Source organism: Zingiber officinale, chromosome 5A (assembly GCF_018446385.1).
Source record: "Zingiber officinale cultivar Zhangliang chromosome 5A, Zo_v1.1, whole genome shotgun sequence".
Lineage (NCBI taxonomy): Eukaryota > Viridiplantae > Streptophyta > Magnoliopsida > Zingiberales > Zingiberaceae > Zingiber > Zingiber officinale.
The window spans coordinates 145,129,617-145,145,192 of record NC_055994.1 but is presented as its reverse complement, the minus strand read 5'-3'; the positions used below and the strand labels follow the sequence as shown (position 1 = coordinate 145,145,192).

Here is a 15,576-nt window from a genome sequence, read left to right as displayed (position 1 = left end):
TTGACTTGGCCACACGACTAAAGGTCGCAACTAAGCTAGAGGTCTTTGACCGCGATCGCAGTCAAGATGATTGTCACCTTAGCTATGATTGGTCTAATCATGTAACCTTTGGCTTAATCATTGAGTAAAAAGTAAAACCGTCACCTTGGTGATCCTTCTATGATGACCTTTTACTATATGAAAGGGAGATAAATTATGAAGAATTTTATTTAATAACAACCGGGCCTCTAACTTATCCTCTATTGGGATGAGGTGAAAGGAGGTTTATTAATGGAAAAGGAAAGAGAAGGAGGAGAAGAGAAGGTACATCCGAAATCAGGATATAAAGACATAGATGGGGGGGTAAGGAAGAGTAAAAGTACTCCTCCCCCTTTTCTTCCCTCCCTTTCTAAATAAGATTCAAAGTTATTTTTCCTTTGAACTAGAGGCTGTGGTCGATTCACGATTGTCGTGGATGGAGAGGTATTTTTTCAAAAAAAAAAGAGGCGGGTTTGGTAATTTGCCGAATTAGCCCAAGTTCTTAAGGAGACTATAGTGGTCCATTTTAAGGTATTAACATGTACCTGCGGCGTCGGATCCCCGTCGTTCGCGCTTTCCATCACTGCCACTTCATTCCGGAAGCGCCGCCGGATCCCAGGGCACTGGCGGCCGCCATCCGGATCTCGGCTTCCCTCCGATCCCTGAAGCCTCTCCACGCTGCCGCCCTCCGCCACCACCCCAGCGATCTCCTCCTCTCCTCCGCCCTCGCCTCCCGCTACTCTCTCCTTGGCTCCCGCCGCGGGGCCCTCCACCTCCTCTCTGATGCCGCCGCCGACGCCGACGCTCACCTCCTAACCTCTCGCGATGCCTTCTTATGGAACGCACTCATCCGCGGCCTCGCCGATGCCGGCGCCAACGATCGCGTGGTTGCCCTCTACCGCCGGATGCGCGAGCTCGCACGCCCAGATAAATTCACCTTCCCTCCCCTTCTCAAGGCCTGCGCTCTCCTCGGAGACCTCGAGGAGGGCGTCAAGGTCCATGGCGATGCTGCTTACCTCGGCCTTGATTCCGATATCTTTGTCCGCAACTCCCTCATCGCCATGTATGGCAAAGGTGGGCATTTGGACACTGCGAGGCAGTTGTTCGACGAAATGCCTGAGAGAAATGTGGTCACCTGGACAACCATGATTGGGGCTCTCGTGCAAAATGGGCATTCAAAGGAAGCGCTCACACTGTTCCATCGGATGCTGGAAGAGCGGGTGAGGCCCAACAGAGCAACATTCTTGACAGTGATCCCATGTGTTTCCAGCTTCGACGATGCTACCGCCTTGCACAAATCGATCATCAGGCATCGTCTTGAATCAGAAGTGAGTGTTCAGAATGCCATCATTGGGATGTATGCGAGATGCGGGGAGATTGAACGCGCACGTAAGATGTTTGATGAAATTTACAACAAGGATTTGGCATCTTGGAGTTCGATGATTGAGGCTTATGCCCGGAAAGATATGCTTGAGGAAGCACTGAAGCTTTTCGGAAATATGGGTTTGCTTGGAATTGTGCCCGATCGAGTCACACTTCTTGGGGTCCTTCGAGCTTGTTCAAATTCGACATTAGCATCTCTAAGGCATGTGCATCTCATCCATGGATACGTGATTAGGAGCTCACTGGTTGAGAACGTAATGGTTGAAACGGCGGTAATCGATAGTTATGTGAAACGCGGTAGCATAAGCACCGCTTCTAGAATATTTGATAGGATGCAAGAGCGCAATTTGGTTACATGGAGCACCATGATATCTGGTTATGGAATGCATGGGAAGGGAAAGGAGGCACTTGAACTATTTAACCATATGAAAGGCCTTTTGAAACCTGATCATATATCTTTTGTTTCCGTGCTATCGGCTTGCAGCCATGCTGGGTTGGTTTACGAAGGCTGGCAATGTTTTAATTCCATAACTACAGAGTTTGGGCTTGTCCCTCACACTGAGCATTATGCATGCATGGTTGATCTGCTGGGACGAGCAGGGAAGCTGGAAGAAGCTAGAGGTTTCATTGAGAGAATGCCCATAAAGCCAGATTGTAGTGTATGGGGATCCTTGCTCGGTGCTTGCAGAATACATCCAGATGCACAAATCGCGGAATGGGCTGCAAACTCACTCTTTGAATTGGATCCTGAAAATTCAGGTCGTTATGTTCTGTTGTCGAATATCTACACTTCATTAGGGAAGATTGAAGAAGCCCATCGCATTAGAATTGCGATGAGAAAGAGAGGAATGAAGAAAACATCTGGTTACAGTGTAGTGGAATTGAAGAACAAGCTCTACAAGTTCTTAGTTGGGGACCGTTCCAACCCTCAATCAGATTTAATTTATCGGGAGCTCGAGAAACTGATAGACAGGATTAAAGCAGCAGGGTATGTGCCAAATACAAACTTCTCGTTGCACGATGTTGAAGAGGAGACAAAGGAGAAGTCATTGTATGCCCACAGTGAGAAACTTGCTATCGTTTTCGGTCTCATTAACTCGAGGCCAGGAAGTACCATTCGTATACACAAGAATCTTCGGATTTGTGGGGATTGCCATACGGCTACCAAGTATATCTCAGAGGTCACAAAGAGGGAAATTGTGATGAGAGACTCACATAGGTTTCACCATTTCAGGGAGGGGGTGTGTTCCTGTGGGGATTATTGGTGAAGAAAACTGGTAGACAGACTAGAAGATGCTATTGGGTACACTCAAGTCAGAGTGTTTGTATAGCCGATTGCTATGCACCAATCAACAAATTTTAATTGTCATCTCCTTGATTGATAGCTTGATCGGTTTGTAACTGACCGATCGCAGTTTTTGTATGTTATATCTTTTGCCCTTCGAGCTTCATCAAAGTGAATATTCACTCTTCTATATTTTCCAATCTCTCATTTCTTATTCTACTAGGTTTTGTTTCTTTGGAGGGATATGTTGAAGGATGGATTAGAAATGAGAGATTAGTTGAAGTATGACTCATCTTTTGTAATTATGCAAGATCACCCTAGTGAATGGAGCTTCCGTTCAGCTAAATGGTTACACTAATTAGGTTTGAGTACATTCTAAATAGGGGTTTGATTGAATTCTAAATAGGATACAATTCGTTAAGGCTCGAGTACATTCAAAATAGGGGTTTGAGTACATTTCTTTTTCTTATGTAATCCAAACACTAAAATCGCCCCAAATACATTTTAAATATGATTCAATTTGTTAAGATTTGAGTTTGGTGGCTCATCCAAACACTAAAATCACCCTAAACACAAACAAGAAAAATAGATTCCTCGACTCATTGCAAGATCTAGTGTTCAAGTTGGGTGGCCAACTTGATGTTGGAATTGCTCGACAACGGAGAACCAAAGTATGCTAAAGTATGTTTCTAATCCTCGATCGATTTAACAGGAGGTTCTTTGGTAATGAGATTGATCAAAATTTTCCTTATGGTTGAAAGGAGATTCTTTGTGTATAACATTGGTTAAAATTTCCTTGTCTAGTTTTCAATAGGAGCTTAGATTTTTACTATAATGGGTTTAATAGATAGATAGTTTTCATTAGGGAATTAGATTTTTACTATAATGGGTTTAATAGATCGACTTGCCATCCACTCCGATAGATCAGGGATGTCTCCACGGGACGAACAGATGGTCACTGCATAAGGCGTTGTCATCAAGAGGTTTAGAGGTCAATTCCTGATAATAAAATACTTGTCAGGTTCATATCTTTTCCCATGCAATGATCACTATTCAAAAGATTAAAAAATTATTTATGATTTATTTCTCTATAAATAACTATGAGATCGATTGTATAAGATGTTCTGGTTAACATATGACCTTTCGTGTATAAAATAATGTTTGAATATGATTCCACAATTTAGATCAATATAATAGTTTTAATTATAATTGTTGACTTAAAAAATAAACACGACTCTAAGAGATCAAATAATGAAAGATAATATTTGAATATGCATTAAAAGTAATGTTTACTTAAACTACTAGGAAGGTCTAGACAACTTTAAATTAGAATATAGATTAATATAAAAAAAAATTATAAATTCAATTAGCCTTAGTAACTAGCCCAGGGTGACCTGCCCGATTTCACAGAATTTTTTCACCGGCCATCAGGGTGAATCAAGAAGTGCTCGCGGCGGGCAGAGAACATGGATGAATATAAATTTTATAATTGGAAGTAATTTAGATTAATCTAATAATTTTGGACAAAACTTCTACATAAACTTTCATTGTTGGAATAATTGCTAGATGTACGACACCATATGACTTAGGACTCTCGTACATAGGATTGCTTATTTGTCCAAAATAAGAAAGTATATGATTTTATAGCAGTTGATACGGGAGGTAATTGGAGAATGCTATGTAGTTAAAGGGAAGTTAATAGTCTTACTAAGGTGGTGGTCAAAGTCAATAGAAAGTCGCTCTCTGGCAACATACCACCCTTGACTTTGTGTGGTCTTCGGCTCTAGACCCTCCCCCCCCGGACTCCATTGTTTTCCAAATCCGGATCAGTATACTTGACTTTTTATAGGCAAGATGTGGAGTTGTTGCTTAATGAAAATACGAACAATATAGCCATTTTTTCTCGAAGAATGTGGAAAACACAATTGTTTAATTTGGAAGAGATGGGTAGCGTAGCTATTTATTTTAAAAAATATGTATAACATAAGTACGTATCTCGGAATACGTGGAGAATGTAAGAGTACAACTATATCTCTATAAAATGTCGCCTGCTCTTGCTAAACTTAAGAGACATCTACTACTATTTTTTTTTCCATTCCCCCTTGTTGTAGACTTACTTAAGCGTTGAAGTGGTCGAGCCGGAACACCTCCAGTCATCATTTTAACGCTCTCCTTCCTTGTTTCTTCTTTCCAAACTATGGCGAATCTCCCCACAAGTCTTTGTTGTCTCTGGGAAATTGATGACTTGGTCAATCTCAACGCCAACTCATATCACTGATGGCTCATTTGTTGATGATCTCAGGTCGAATCAAGTTTGGCGATGTCTATGGGAACTCTGAGTTAAGAGCTAAACTAAGATGTTGAGATGGATGGCACCTGAAGACCCAACATTGTCACCCTGACAATAAATGATTTCAACAGGTTGGTTGCTACCACGATGCAAGTGGTGTTGTAAGGGCATCCCCAACAACTAGCATTGTCGATACCCAACCCTCCACCATTCGAGATGTCGACCCTATCAACTGAAGCATCGCAAGAGCCTCATCAAAGGTTGACCCGACCAACTGGAACACCTCAAGCTGCAATCCTCACTCCAATTGAGACATTAGCTGTGCGGATATTATCTTTAGAATCTTCAAGAAAGACCCTACATCGAGATCCACTAAGGGGAAGAGCTCCCGCATCTAGCGGAATGAAGGCCCCCAAGGCCCTCCATTTTTAAGAAACATCCTCAAGATGAATTTGTTGGACCCCGTGGTAATTTTGATGTGATCAACCAAGTTGGTTAGGTCCTGCTGTGTTTGATCCCTGTGTCTGAGTGTGCAGGAGCTTAGGAGCACAGGAAGTCGAGCGGAAGACGCAGCTAGCGAGAAGGACGGCACGGGAAGGGAGCCGACGGGCTCGGTGCGTCCGAAGGACGAGTGAGCTGCGGAAGAGTACTCCGATGGACGTGAAGAGCGTGCGCGACGTTGGAGGGATGTAAAGCCGGGATGGAAGACTGCTCGAGGAGAAGGCCGGGAATTGGGTTCGGGTGAGCCCTATTCCGGATGGCCGCAATTACCCAAAAGAACGGAGCATCGGAAGCTGAAGAAACCAAGCTGAAAAATAGAGCTGCCAGCTTGGAGACGCCTCCAGCAGGCTTGGAGGCGCCTCCATCATGAAGGCGCCTTCAACCCTGTTGAAGGCGCCTTCAACAGGTCAAATTTGACCGTTTATGCTACGGATAAAGTTTTATCCGCTGACTGAGCTGGAGGCGCCTTGAACCTTATTAGAGGCGCCTTGGACCCTCGGGATAGACTTTCCAGGAGCTATATAAAGGCCCCTGGAGCTAGGAATTCAACAACAACTCAAGCAATCAATCTGTAAGTAATTTCTAAGCAACTAGTGAGCTTCAAAAGTGTAAAAGGCTTCTCCGCCTTCAGAGAAGGAGAATTTTCTTAGTGCGCTCTTTTCTACTGTCCTGGATTAACAACCTCCTTGGTTGTAACCAGGTTAAATCCCTGAGTCTATTTTCTGTTCCTATTTCTTTTTCTGTTTCGTTAATTTAGTTGCTATTATTATTGCTGATTTAAATTCTGAGTTAAAATCCGAGGAGGGTAGTTTTTATTTTTGATTTCAGCAATTCACCCCCCTCTTGCCGGTCTCCGCTGCGCCAACAAGTGGTATCAGAGCCTGATCACCTCAGAAGGACTAACAATCAACTGAAGCACTACGATCAAGACGATGGCCAGAGCGAACATCCATCTCCCGAAGTTCGACGGAGACTTCGCCACATGGAAGCAAAAAATGGAGGTATTCTTCAAAACCGAGTTCGATATCTTACTAACAATGAAATACGGTTTTGCAGCTCCTAAAAACAAAGAAGAGTTCCAATGGACGAAGAAGGAGCAGGCGGATTTCGTGGCAAACGGAAAAGCTAAGTTTCACTTGCTCAGCGTTCTTCCGCCCCAAGAGGTAAGTCGGATCGGAAGCTACGACTCCGCAAAAGACCTCTGGGAGAAATTCCTAGAGCTCCACGAAGGCACCTCGGAAGCAAAGCTAGCGAGCCGCGACATTCTTCGAACACAACTAACGAATCTCCGAATGAACACCGGCGAGAAGGTAGCGCAACTCCAAGCACGGATCAAGGAGCTGATAACGCAACTGACGAATCTCGGTGAAACTGTAACGAACCGAGACTCCATCCGATACGCGCTCAACGCCTTCCCGAGGACTCCGGAATGGGCGTCCTTAGTAGATGGTTACTACATCTCTAAGGACCTTGAGGTAAGTACCTTAGAAAGTTTATTTTCTACCTTTGAACTTCACGAGTCTCGGATTGCAGAGCCTAAAGAAGTAGTGAAGTCAAACCTCGACGTCGCCCTACAAGCAAGGAGGGATGATCCCGATTTCGAAGCTTCGATCGACGAATCCGAAGCGACACTACTGGTAAGACGGTTTAATAAATTTGTAAATTCTAACAAATTTAGATTGCAGTCGAAAAAGCTCCAGCGAAAGAAAAGGGTGGTTCGTTGCTACAATTGCAACGAAGAAGGACATATCAAAGATGACTGTCCAAAACTGAAGAGCAAAAGTAAGGAAAGGAGCAAGAAGCCCACTCGACCCAAACACAATCTAAAGGCCACGTGGGATGATTCGTCGTCCTCCGACTCCAAAGTCGAAGAATTCTCGGGACTATCACTGATGGCCAACCATCAGCTAGAAGAAACGTCTAGCTCAGAAATAAGCATAGATGAAGGGGGAGGAACATCAGAAGGAGAAAGCAATGATGAAGGGGGAGCATCGCAAGATGAGGTAAGTAAGGAACGTGCCCTAAACTCTAAACAGTCTTTTGAGTTTATTAAAGCTTTGTCTAAAGAATTAGATCAATTAGAAAAAGAAAATAAATATTTAAAATCTGAAAATAAAAATCTAAAATTAGAAATTGAGAAATTAAGAAATAATACATGTTTAAATAGATTTCCAAATTCAAAAATTAAAGTTTATGGAAAATTGAACAGGTACATTAGAAACCATCAGGGTCAACTTAGAAGAATACCCAAAAATTATGTACCCCCTAAGTATCTGAAGAACCCTGTAGGTAGGAACCTCTATTGGGTTCCAAAATCTGTGTTTAATTAATTTTTCAAAAATTAAAAGCTTACAGTGAGAAAATTAAACATTGAAATTCTTTATGGAAGCTTTGTCTAAGGAAGTGGTTGTTGCTCCAATAACCAAGAAGGCCTAGTGCCTCGCCACGACCTGGAAGCTAAAATATTGAAAGAAAATATTTAATTAATTTTCTGAAAAAACATTAAACAAGAATTAAATAATGCTTTGAAAGTTTATCAAATGTTTGTTAAAATAAACAAAAATTCCTTAGAATTTTTTTTTTAAAAAAATTCTAACTTAATTTTTTTTTGGGTTAGAAATTTTCTTCAGGAAAATTCTAAAAAATCATTCACTTGACTTAGAAATTTTTTTTGGAACATTTGAACATTTACTTAGGATTTTTTTTTTACTTAGATTTTTTTTGGAAAATTGATTTTAACTTAGCAATTTTTTCAAAAATTCATTTTTTAGACAATTTTCAAAAAACTTCAATCTTACTTGAAAATTCTTAAGACCCCATTTTTGTTGTGATCAAAGGGGGAGAGAAAAGTACAAGTTTAGGGGGAGTTAGATAAAACTTAATTTTTTTTTTAAAAAAAAGTGTTGCAATTTTACTAATTGCAAAAATTATATTTAACTTGTTAGTTTAGTAATTTTTTCTTTAAAATTACTGTTTATGTCTATTTTTAACCCTAACTTGAAATTGGATTGATGCACATCAAAAAGGGGGAGATTGTTGGACCCCGTGGTAGTTTTGATGTGATCAACCAAGTTGGTTAGGTCCTGCTGTGTTTGATCCCTGTGTCTGAGTGTGCAGGAGCTTAGGAGCACAGGAAGTCGAGTGGAAGACGCAGCTAGCGAGAAGGACGGCACGGGAAGGGAGCCGACGGGCTCGGTGCGTCCGAAGGACGAGTGAGCTGCGGAAGAGTACTCCGATGGACGTGAAGAGCGTGCGCGATGTTCGAGGGATGTGAAGCCGGGATGGAAGGCTGCTCGAGGAGAAGGCCGGGAATTGGGTTCGGGTGAGCCCTATTCCAGATGGCCGCAATCACCCAAAAGAACGGAGCATCGGAAGCTGAAGAAACCAAGCTGAAAAATGGAGCTGCCAGCTTGGAGACGCCTCCAGCAGGCTTGGAGGCGCCTCCATCATGAAGGCGCCTTCAACCCTGTTGAAGGCGCCTTCAACAGGTCAAATTTGACCGTTTATGCTACGGATAAAGTTTTATCCGCTGACTGAGCTGGAGGCGCCTTGAACCTTATTAGAGGCGCCTTGGACCCTCGGGATAGACTTTCTAGGAGCTATATAAAGGCCCCTGAAGCTAGGAATTCAACAACAACTCAAGCAATCAATCTGTATGTAATTTCTAAGCAACTAGTGAGCTTCAAAAGTTTAAAAGGCTTCTCCGCCTTTATAGAAGGAGAATTTTCTTAGTGCGCTCTTTTCTACTGTCCTGGATTAACAACCTCCTTGGTTGTAACCAGGTTAAATCCCTGAGTCTATTTTCTGTTCCTGTTTCTTTTTCTGTTTCGTTAATTTAGTTGCTATTATTATTGCTGATTTAAATTCTGAGTTAAAATCCGAGAAGGGTAGTTTTTATTTTTGATTTCAACGATTCACCCCCCTCTTGCCGGTCTCCGCTGTGCCAACAGAATTGTCGTGATATTTCTGAGCACTGCAGATTGGGAATACATTGGAAAAGTCGACCCCGAAGATCATATATGTAAATTTAAAAATGTCTCTCTATTACATTAGTATATAGATGACATCAAATGTCGAGTCGTTTGATGACTCTCTTAAGCTTGGCTCAAAGGTGATTCAATTGTCTTCTGGTTTTTTCCATTCGGACCTTCTAAGAATTCAAGATTGTGTTCATGCATCACTTTGCCACTAGCCAAAAGTATCAAAAAAACTTTGCTCCATCTATTCGCTCTTAAGTAAAAGTCCAAAGAACCATTAAAAGAATATTTATAACGGTTTAACTTGGTAGTCATGGATGTTCCCTCGATTACCTTGGATGTGTTGGTCAGTCCCTTCTCACAAGGCTTGATAGATGATGATCCTGTCCGAACTATGAGTTGATGAAAGCTGGGGGCGTGGCGCTCTCTGCTGGCTTCGTGTAGACGTCGGGATGAGGTGGACCTCCGGCGAACCTGCAACAAAGTCGGGCCGGGAAGGGGTTCCCGGCGACGACCCTCCGACGCTCAAGTCAGGTGAGAAGAAAGCTGGAGCAAGATAATGAGAACTGTAGCTACAGTGTGGATGATTGCATACCTCCGCTGAAGCTTAGGGGTCCTTATATAGGACCCCGGGGAGGTGCGTGCACGCTTCTCGAGGCGTGCACGCTTCCCCAAACATACCTCAAACATGGATGTCAGAAAAAGCATGTCTGACGCCATTCCGCAACCGTCCGAGCATATCCCTAACGGGACAGTAGAAACTTCCATCGTACGATTCTATGTACGGCCTGACCATCGACCACGCCGATTGTCGGCGGCAGCTGTCTCTAGGCTGATCTCCCCAGTTGTCCCTTTTGTCCTTTTCTGTCTTTCGTCTATTCTTGGGCCGGGCGGGCCGGCCACCTGGCGCTCTAGGCGCGCGGGGATGTGAGTGTATCGGACCGAGCGGGAGGGCCCCCGGTCATGTGCTCGGATGAGATTGCACCACCTTGATATGCGACTCAGTCGGGCGGCTTGGCCGCTTGACACAGAAACTCCTTTACCTTGCGTCGGAAACCCAACCTGTGGTCGAGCTATCTTTCGTCCGGCCTGGGAGATTCCGCTCGGCAGGACCTTAGGGTCGACCCTCTTGACCTTTGACTCCTACATGTCACTGACCTCCTCCTGGACGGGTCCTCCGTCCTTACCACTGGATCAGATGAAAATTTCTTTAGGTCTCTAGTAAAGAAGTCCCTAATCAATTTCAATGGTTTACAAGTCCGGACAATCAAATATGTTCATATGGAGGAAGCCCAATCTACAAGGAGAAAGGAAGTTCTAACTTTGATTTTTGCCTCCACTCAGTCAGACCGTAAAGCTCCCTCTCTTCTTTTTGGGAATAGAGAACTTGCTAACGGAGGGGAGAAAAAGTTGTGCAGACGATGGAAATTGCCCCGACCCCTACTCCTAAGTCAGGTCGAGGCCCCCTCGGAGATGGATCACTATTGTGTCTATCATCAATTGGAAACTCACTCGACTCGAGATTGCCAATAGTATGCGAGGGAGTTACGGTGAGTGACTGATCAACAAAAAGTCGATCTGAGTTAACCTAGTAGAAGATCTTCTGAGCCTTATCGACGTTCTTGCTATCCTACACACTATGTTGCTATTGATTGTCAGTGAGATCGACGAACTCACTCACTCTCTAGGGAGCTCTAAGGCTTGTCCCAATTTTGTAAGGAGGCAAATCAGGAGAAGGATAAAGATAAAAGAGGCAAAGGCAAGATTGATCCTTAAGGGACTATCCACATGATTTTGAGAGGTCCAACTAATGAAGACTCCACTAGGGCCAGAAAATCTCATGACCAAAGATTGGAGAATTATGGACTCAACAACAGTCGGGGAAAAGGAAGTGACCCTTTAATTAGCTTTGGGTGCAAATATTTGGAAGGAGTGGCCTAGTGATCCAAGCTCTCATTGCCAACTAAAAAGGATGTTCATAAATACAGGCAGTTCTACCAAAATCATCTTCAAAATGACCTTTGACCAAATGCAATTTGATAGAGAAGAGCTTCATCCTATAAACACATCCCTGTACGGATTCACAGGGCATGAAGTGTAGTCACTCCACCAAATTGATCTCTCCCTTTCTTTGGAGGAAGAATCGCTAACTGAAGACTCAACATATGCCCTTCATTATTGTAAGTACGGTCTCCGCCTACAACATCATATTAGGGAGATCGATGTAAATGTTTTCCAAACAATAGTCTCCACTTTCCACCAAAAAATTAAGTTCCTTGTGTAAGATCAAGTCAAAGAGGTGAAAGGGAATGGCTTAGTGGCAAAAAAAATTACTATATTGATATAATCAGGGCCAACTCATGCAAAACCCATCGAACTCAAAGTATCTCAATACAAGATGTTCAAGAGGTGTCGGTGTCCTAGCCAACAGAAAGTTAAGAAAGACGTACAAATTCATCCTGATCAGCCAAGGGGAATCACTCGAGTAGGTGCAAATCTCCATTCAAAACTCAAACAAGACTTGATTGTGCGTCTCTCGTGCAACCATGACGTCTTCACCTGGTTGGCTAAGAAGTCACAAGTGTATTTTTTATTGTGATGACTCACTAGCTGAACACGCTTCTAGTTGTTCAGTTGGTCTGATAGAAGAAAAGATGTTTTATACCCGAGCAAAACAAAATGATCCAATTAGAAATCAATAAGTTAATTAAAGCTAGACACATCCAAGAAGGCCAATTCTCGACTTGGCTTGTCATCACCTCTGATGAGACTTTTTGTTATACTTTTATGTCATTCAACTTAAACAATACATGACAACTTATTAATGACTTATGGATCTGGTCTCCAAGTATCAAATCGAGAGGAACATTGAAGTGTATGTGGATGATTTCCTAATCAAGACTTCTTGATATGAGAACTTAATCTCAGATATTGAAGAAACTTGCAATACTTTGAGGTAATACAAGCTCAAACTTAATTCCAACAAATGTCTATTCGGAGTCAAGAGCAGAAGATTTCTCGGATACATTGTAACCAAATGGGAAATTGAAGTTAACTTCGAGAAGATTCAAACACTCCAAAATATGCCTTCTACTCGCAGTCTTAGAAAAGCACAGTGACTGCTTGGTCACATCACGATGCTTTAAGGTACTAAAGAAGGGTTTCAAGTTTGAGTGAGATGCGAACTGTGACTAGGCATTCGCTGAACTAGAGGAATATTTATCCCATTTATCGCTCCTCTCCAAGCCAATAGCGGGTGAAAGGCTATGGGTGTACTTGTCGACAGTCAAGGGAGCGATCACCATAGTCTTGCTATGCCAAGAAGATAATCTACAACATCTCATTTGAATTTCAAGTCACTTGTTGAAGGATGCCGAAAGCATGTACACCACTTTGGAGAAATTGACTCTGAAATTGGCCTTTACCACTCGACGTTTGAGGCCATATTTTCTATCTCATACAATTACAGTCATCACCAACAACACTCTGGGCCGAGTGTTAACAAATCTAGAAGCCTTAGGGAGATTGATCAAATGGACCATAGAACTGAACGAATATGATATTCAGTATCATCCACGAATTGCTATTAAAGCTCAAGCCTTGTCAGATTTCCTAACCAAAGTTCTTGACCAAGAAGTGGAAGGAACATGGAAAATTTATATGGATGAATAATCCACTAGGCAAGGCAACAATGTTGAGATATTATTAATATCCCCTTGGAATGACGTGCTCCACTTTTGTTCGACTCAACTTTTGGGCGTCCAACAATAAAGCTAAGTATGAGGCTTTGGTCATAGGACTCCAAGCAGCAAAGCAAGTTGGGGGGTGGTATGAGGTGGTCTCTGACTTTAGACCACCCCCGACTCCAGATTTTCCAGATCTAAATCGGTATACTTGACTTCTAACAGATAAGGTATGGAACGAATACTCATTGAAAATATGGACAACATAACCATTTCCCCCAAAGAACGTGGGAAACACAACTATTTAACCCAGAAGAGGTGGATAGTGTAGCATTTATTTCAGAAAACTTGAGTAACATAAGCATGGATCTCAGAACACGTAGAAAAAGTGAAAGCATAGTTATAACTCTATAAAAGGTCGCCTGTTCTTACGGGCGTTGAGGAGGTAACTGTTGGAGCAATCCCAATAGTCCGTGCCACCATGTGTTTTGGTGTTTGGGCAAAGAGTTAAGTTAGGTTCACTCTTGTATTTGATATATGTATATAAGTGTACAAATTTGTAGGATACACATATGACTCAGGTTGATGACTTCGAGTCCGGTGAAGGATGCATGGAGCATCCAAGGGGTCGTGGATAAGACATCAAGGATAAGAGCTGAGGGAAGCGACTTCGAGGCATACACGAAGGATGACATTGGGACGAGCCGCCAGCTTGGGTGCATCCGAGAGACGAGAGCCAAAGGAAGTAGACTTGAAGGCAAGAGGTCAAAGCTGCAACAAAGAGTCAAGTGAGTCATAAGGGTGAGAGTCTGAGTGCTGAAAGATTGTACTCGGGCACTAGTCGACTAGTGGTTTTATCAGTCGACTGGTGTAGTCGACTGGACAATCCACTAGAAGCGAATAAAATGCTTCTGTTCACTTGGCTAGTGTAGAGCAGTCGACTGGTACTTTTACCAGTCGACCGATATCTAGCCGTTGGGATGTAACGGTTGAATATAATCTCCACAGAGGACAATCGACTGATAGACGGGATTTTTCAACCCGTGACCTATATAACAAAGCCTTGAAATCTTGGTTAAGATTGACGAAATAGAGGTGGTTAACCCCTATTAGTAGTCTACCTGTGCCCTAACGTTTTAAGTGTTCTTGTGAGTGTTGTGATGAGATTTCTCCATCCACAAGGAGCTACGTGAGCTAGCCAAAGTTTTCCAGGGAGTCATCCACCGATGGATCAGGATCGCCTACCTTACGGACAACCGTTGAGTAGGAGCTTTATCTCCGAACCACATTAAACAGTGTGTAGTGGTTTGCTTGTTTCTTCTTTGTCTTTAGCTTTCGTATTTGTGTTTGTATTGTTTGTATTTCGCTGTGTTAACAAATACGTAGGAAGCTATCGAATTGGGGCCACCGTCCATTTAACCCCCCTTCTAGTCGGCCGCAAGATTTCCCAACAAGTGGTATCAGAGCGAGGACACTTTCCATTGGACAAATCACCAATGAAGCAAAAGATGACCGACTTGATTGAACCGCCAAAGTTCAAAGGAGGAAGCTTATGGGACATCACATATTGGATGATGAATATGGAGGTCTTCTTCGACACAGATTAAGACACCATGATGGTGGTCAAGGAGCCGTTCGAAGTCTCAAAGGACAAGGAAAGGAAGAAGCTCCAATCATGACATTGAACGGAGGAGCAAACCACACGATCGGAGGCAAATTCAAAGGTAATATCAATTTTAATTGATATGTTGCCTAATGATGTTGTGAGTCGTGTAGGTAAATATGAGAACACCTATGAATTGTAGAGCAAAGTGAAGAAAGTTCTAGGAGAAGAACTTTTGGCTACACATGAAGAGGTAGAGCCCAAGGAGATGAGTTTAAGTGCTCAAGTAGAGGAGGAGCAAATGAAAGTTAATGACGAGTGCTCAACTTCCGAGGAGAAGAAGAAAGATGAGGTAGCATCTATATCCTCAAAGGTTGAAGAAGAATCTAAAACAAGTGAAGAAGAAGAGGAAGTCTTGAAAGTCAACCTAGCTAGCACCTCCATCGAAGTCAAATCAAAGAACCACATTATGTGCTTCGGTTGCAATGAGAAGGGACATTACAAGAGTAGATGTCCTTTGCTCAAGAAGGTAAAACCTAAACCCACTCCAATTATTTTAGATACTAATGTGGGTTGTAGAAATGATGGCGCCAAGAAGAAGAAAGAGAAAAAACACATTAGATAATTCATGTGTGGTGAAATGGGATACTACCACACAAAATGCTCTAGGAAGAGAGAACTCAAGAAGTTGGAGTATCTAAAGAAATGAGAGAAGAAGAAAAGAAACTCAAGTCGAGGGGGGAGGGGCTTCAAGGGTAAGGGAGGTATATCCTAACTTGAAGGTTAATTCAAATTTAAACTCCTCCATGCATGCTAGAAATAATTGTCATTATTTA

The 15,576-nt window shown here is 42.7% G+C and overlaps 1 protein-coding gene across 1 annotated transcript; it reads left to right on the top strand.

The window, feature by feature from the left end:
• Positions 1 to 541: 541 nt before the first annotated feature.
• LOC121982230 (pentatricopeptide repeat-containing protein At3g26782, mitochondrial-like) lies at positions 542 to 2,971 on the top strand. The gene has a single exon (XM_042535198.1). It carries the CDS (start codon positions 558 to 560, stop codon positions 2,667 to 2,669), a length of 2,112 nt encoding a protein of 703 aa, XP_042391132.1. The 5' UTR covers positions 542 to 557; the 3' UTR covers positions 2,670 to 2,971.
• Positions 2,972 to 15,576: the final 12,605 nt, after the last annotated feature.

What these genes read in the sequence shown, in the direction of transcription:
- LOC121982230 (XM_042535198.1), top strand. Translation starts at nt 558, where the DNA reads ATGTACCTGCGGCGTCGGATCCCCGTCGTTCGCGCTTTCCATCACTGC.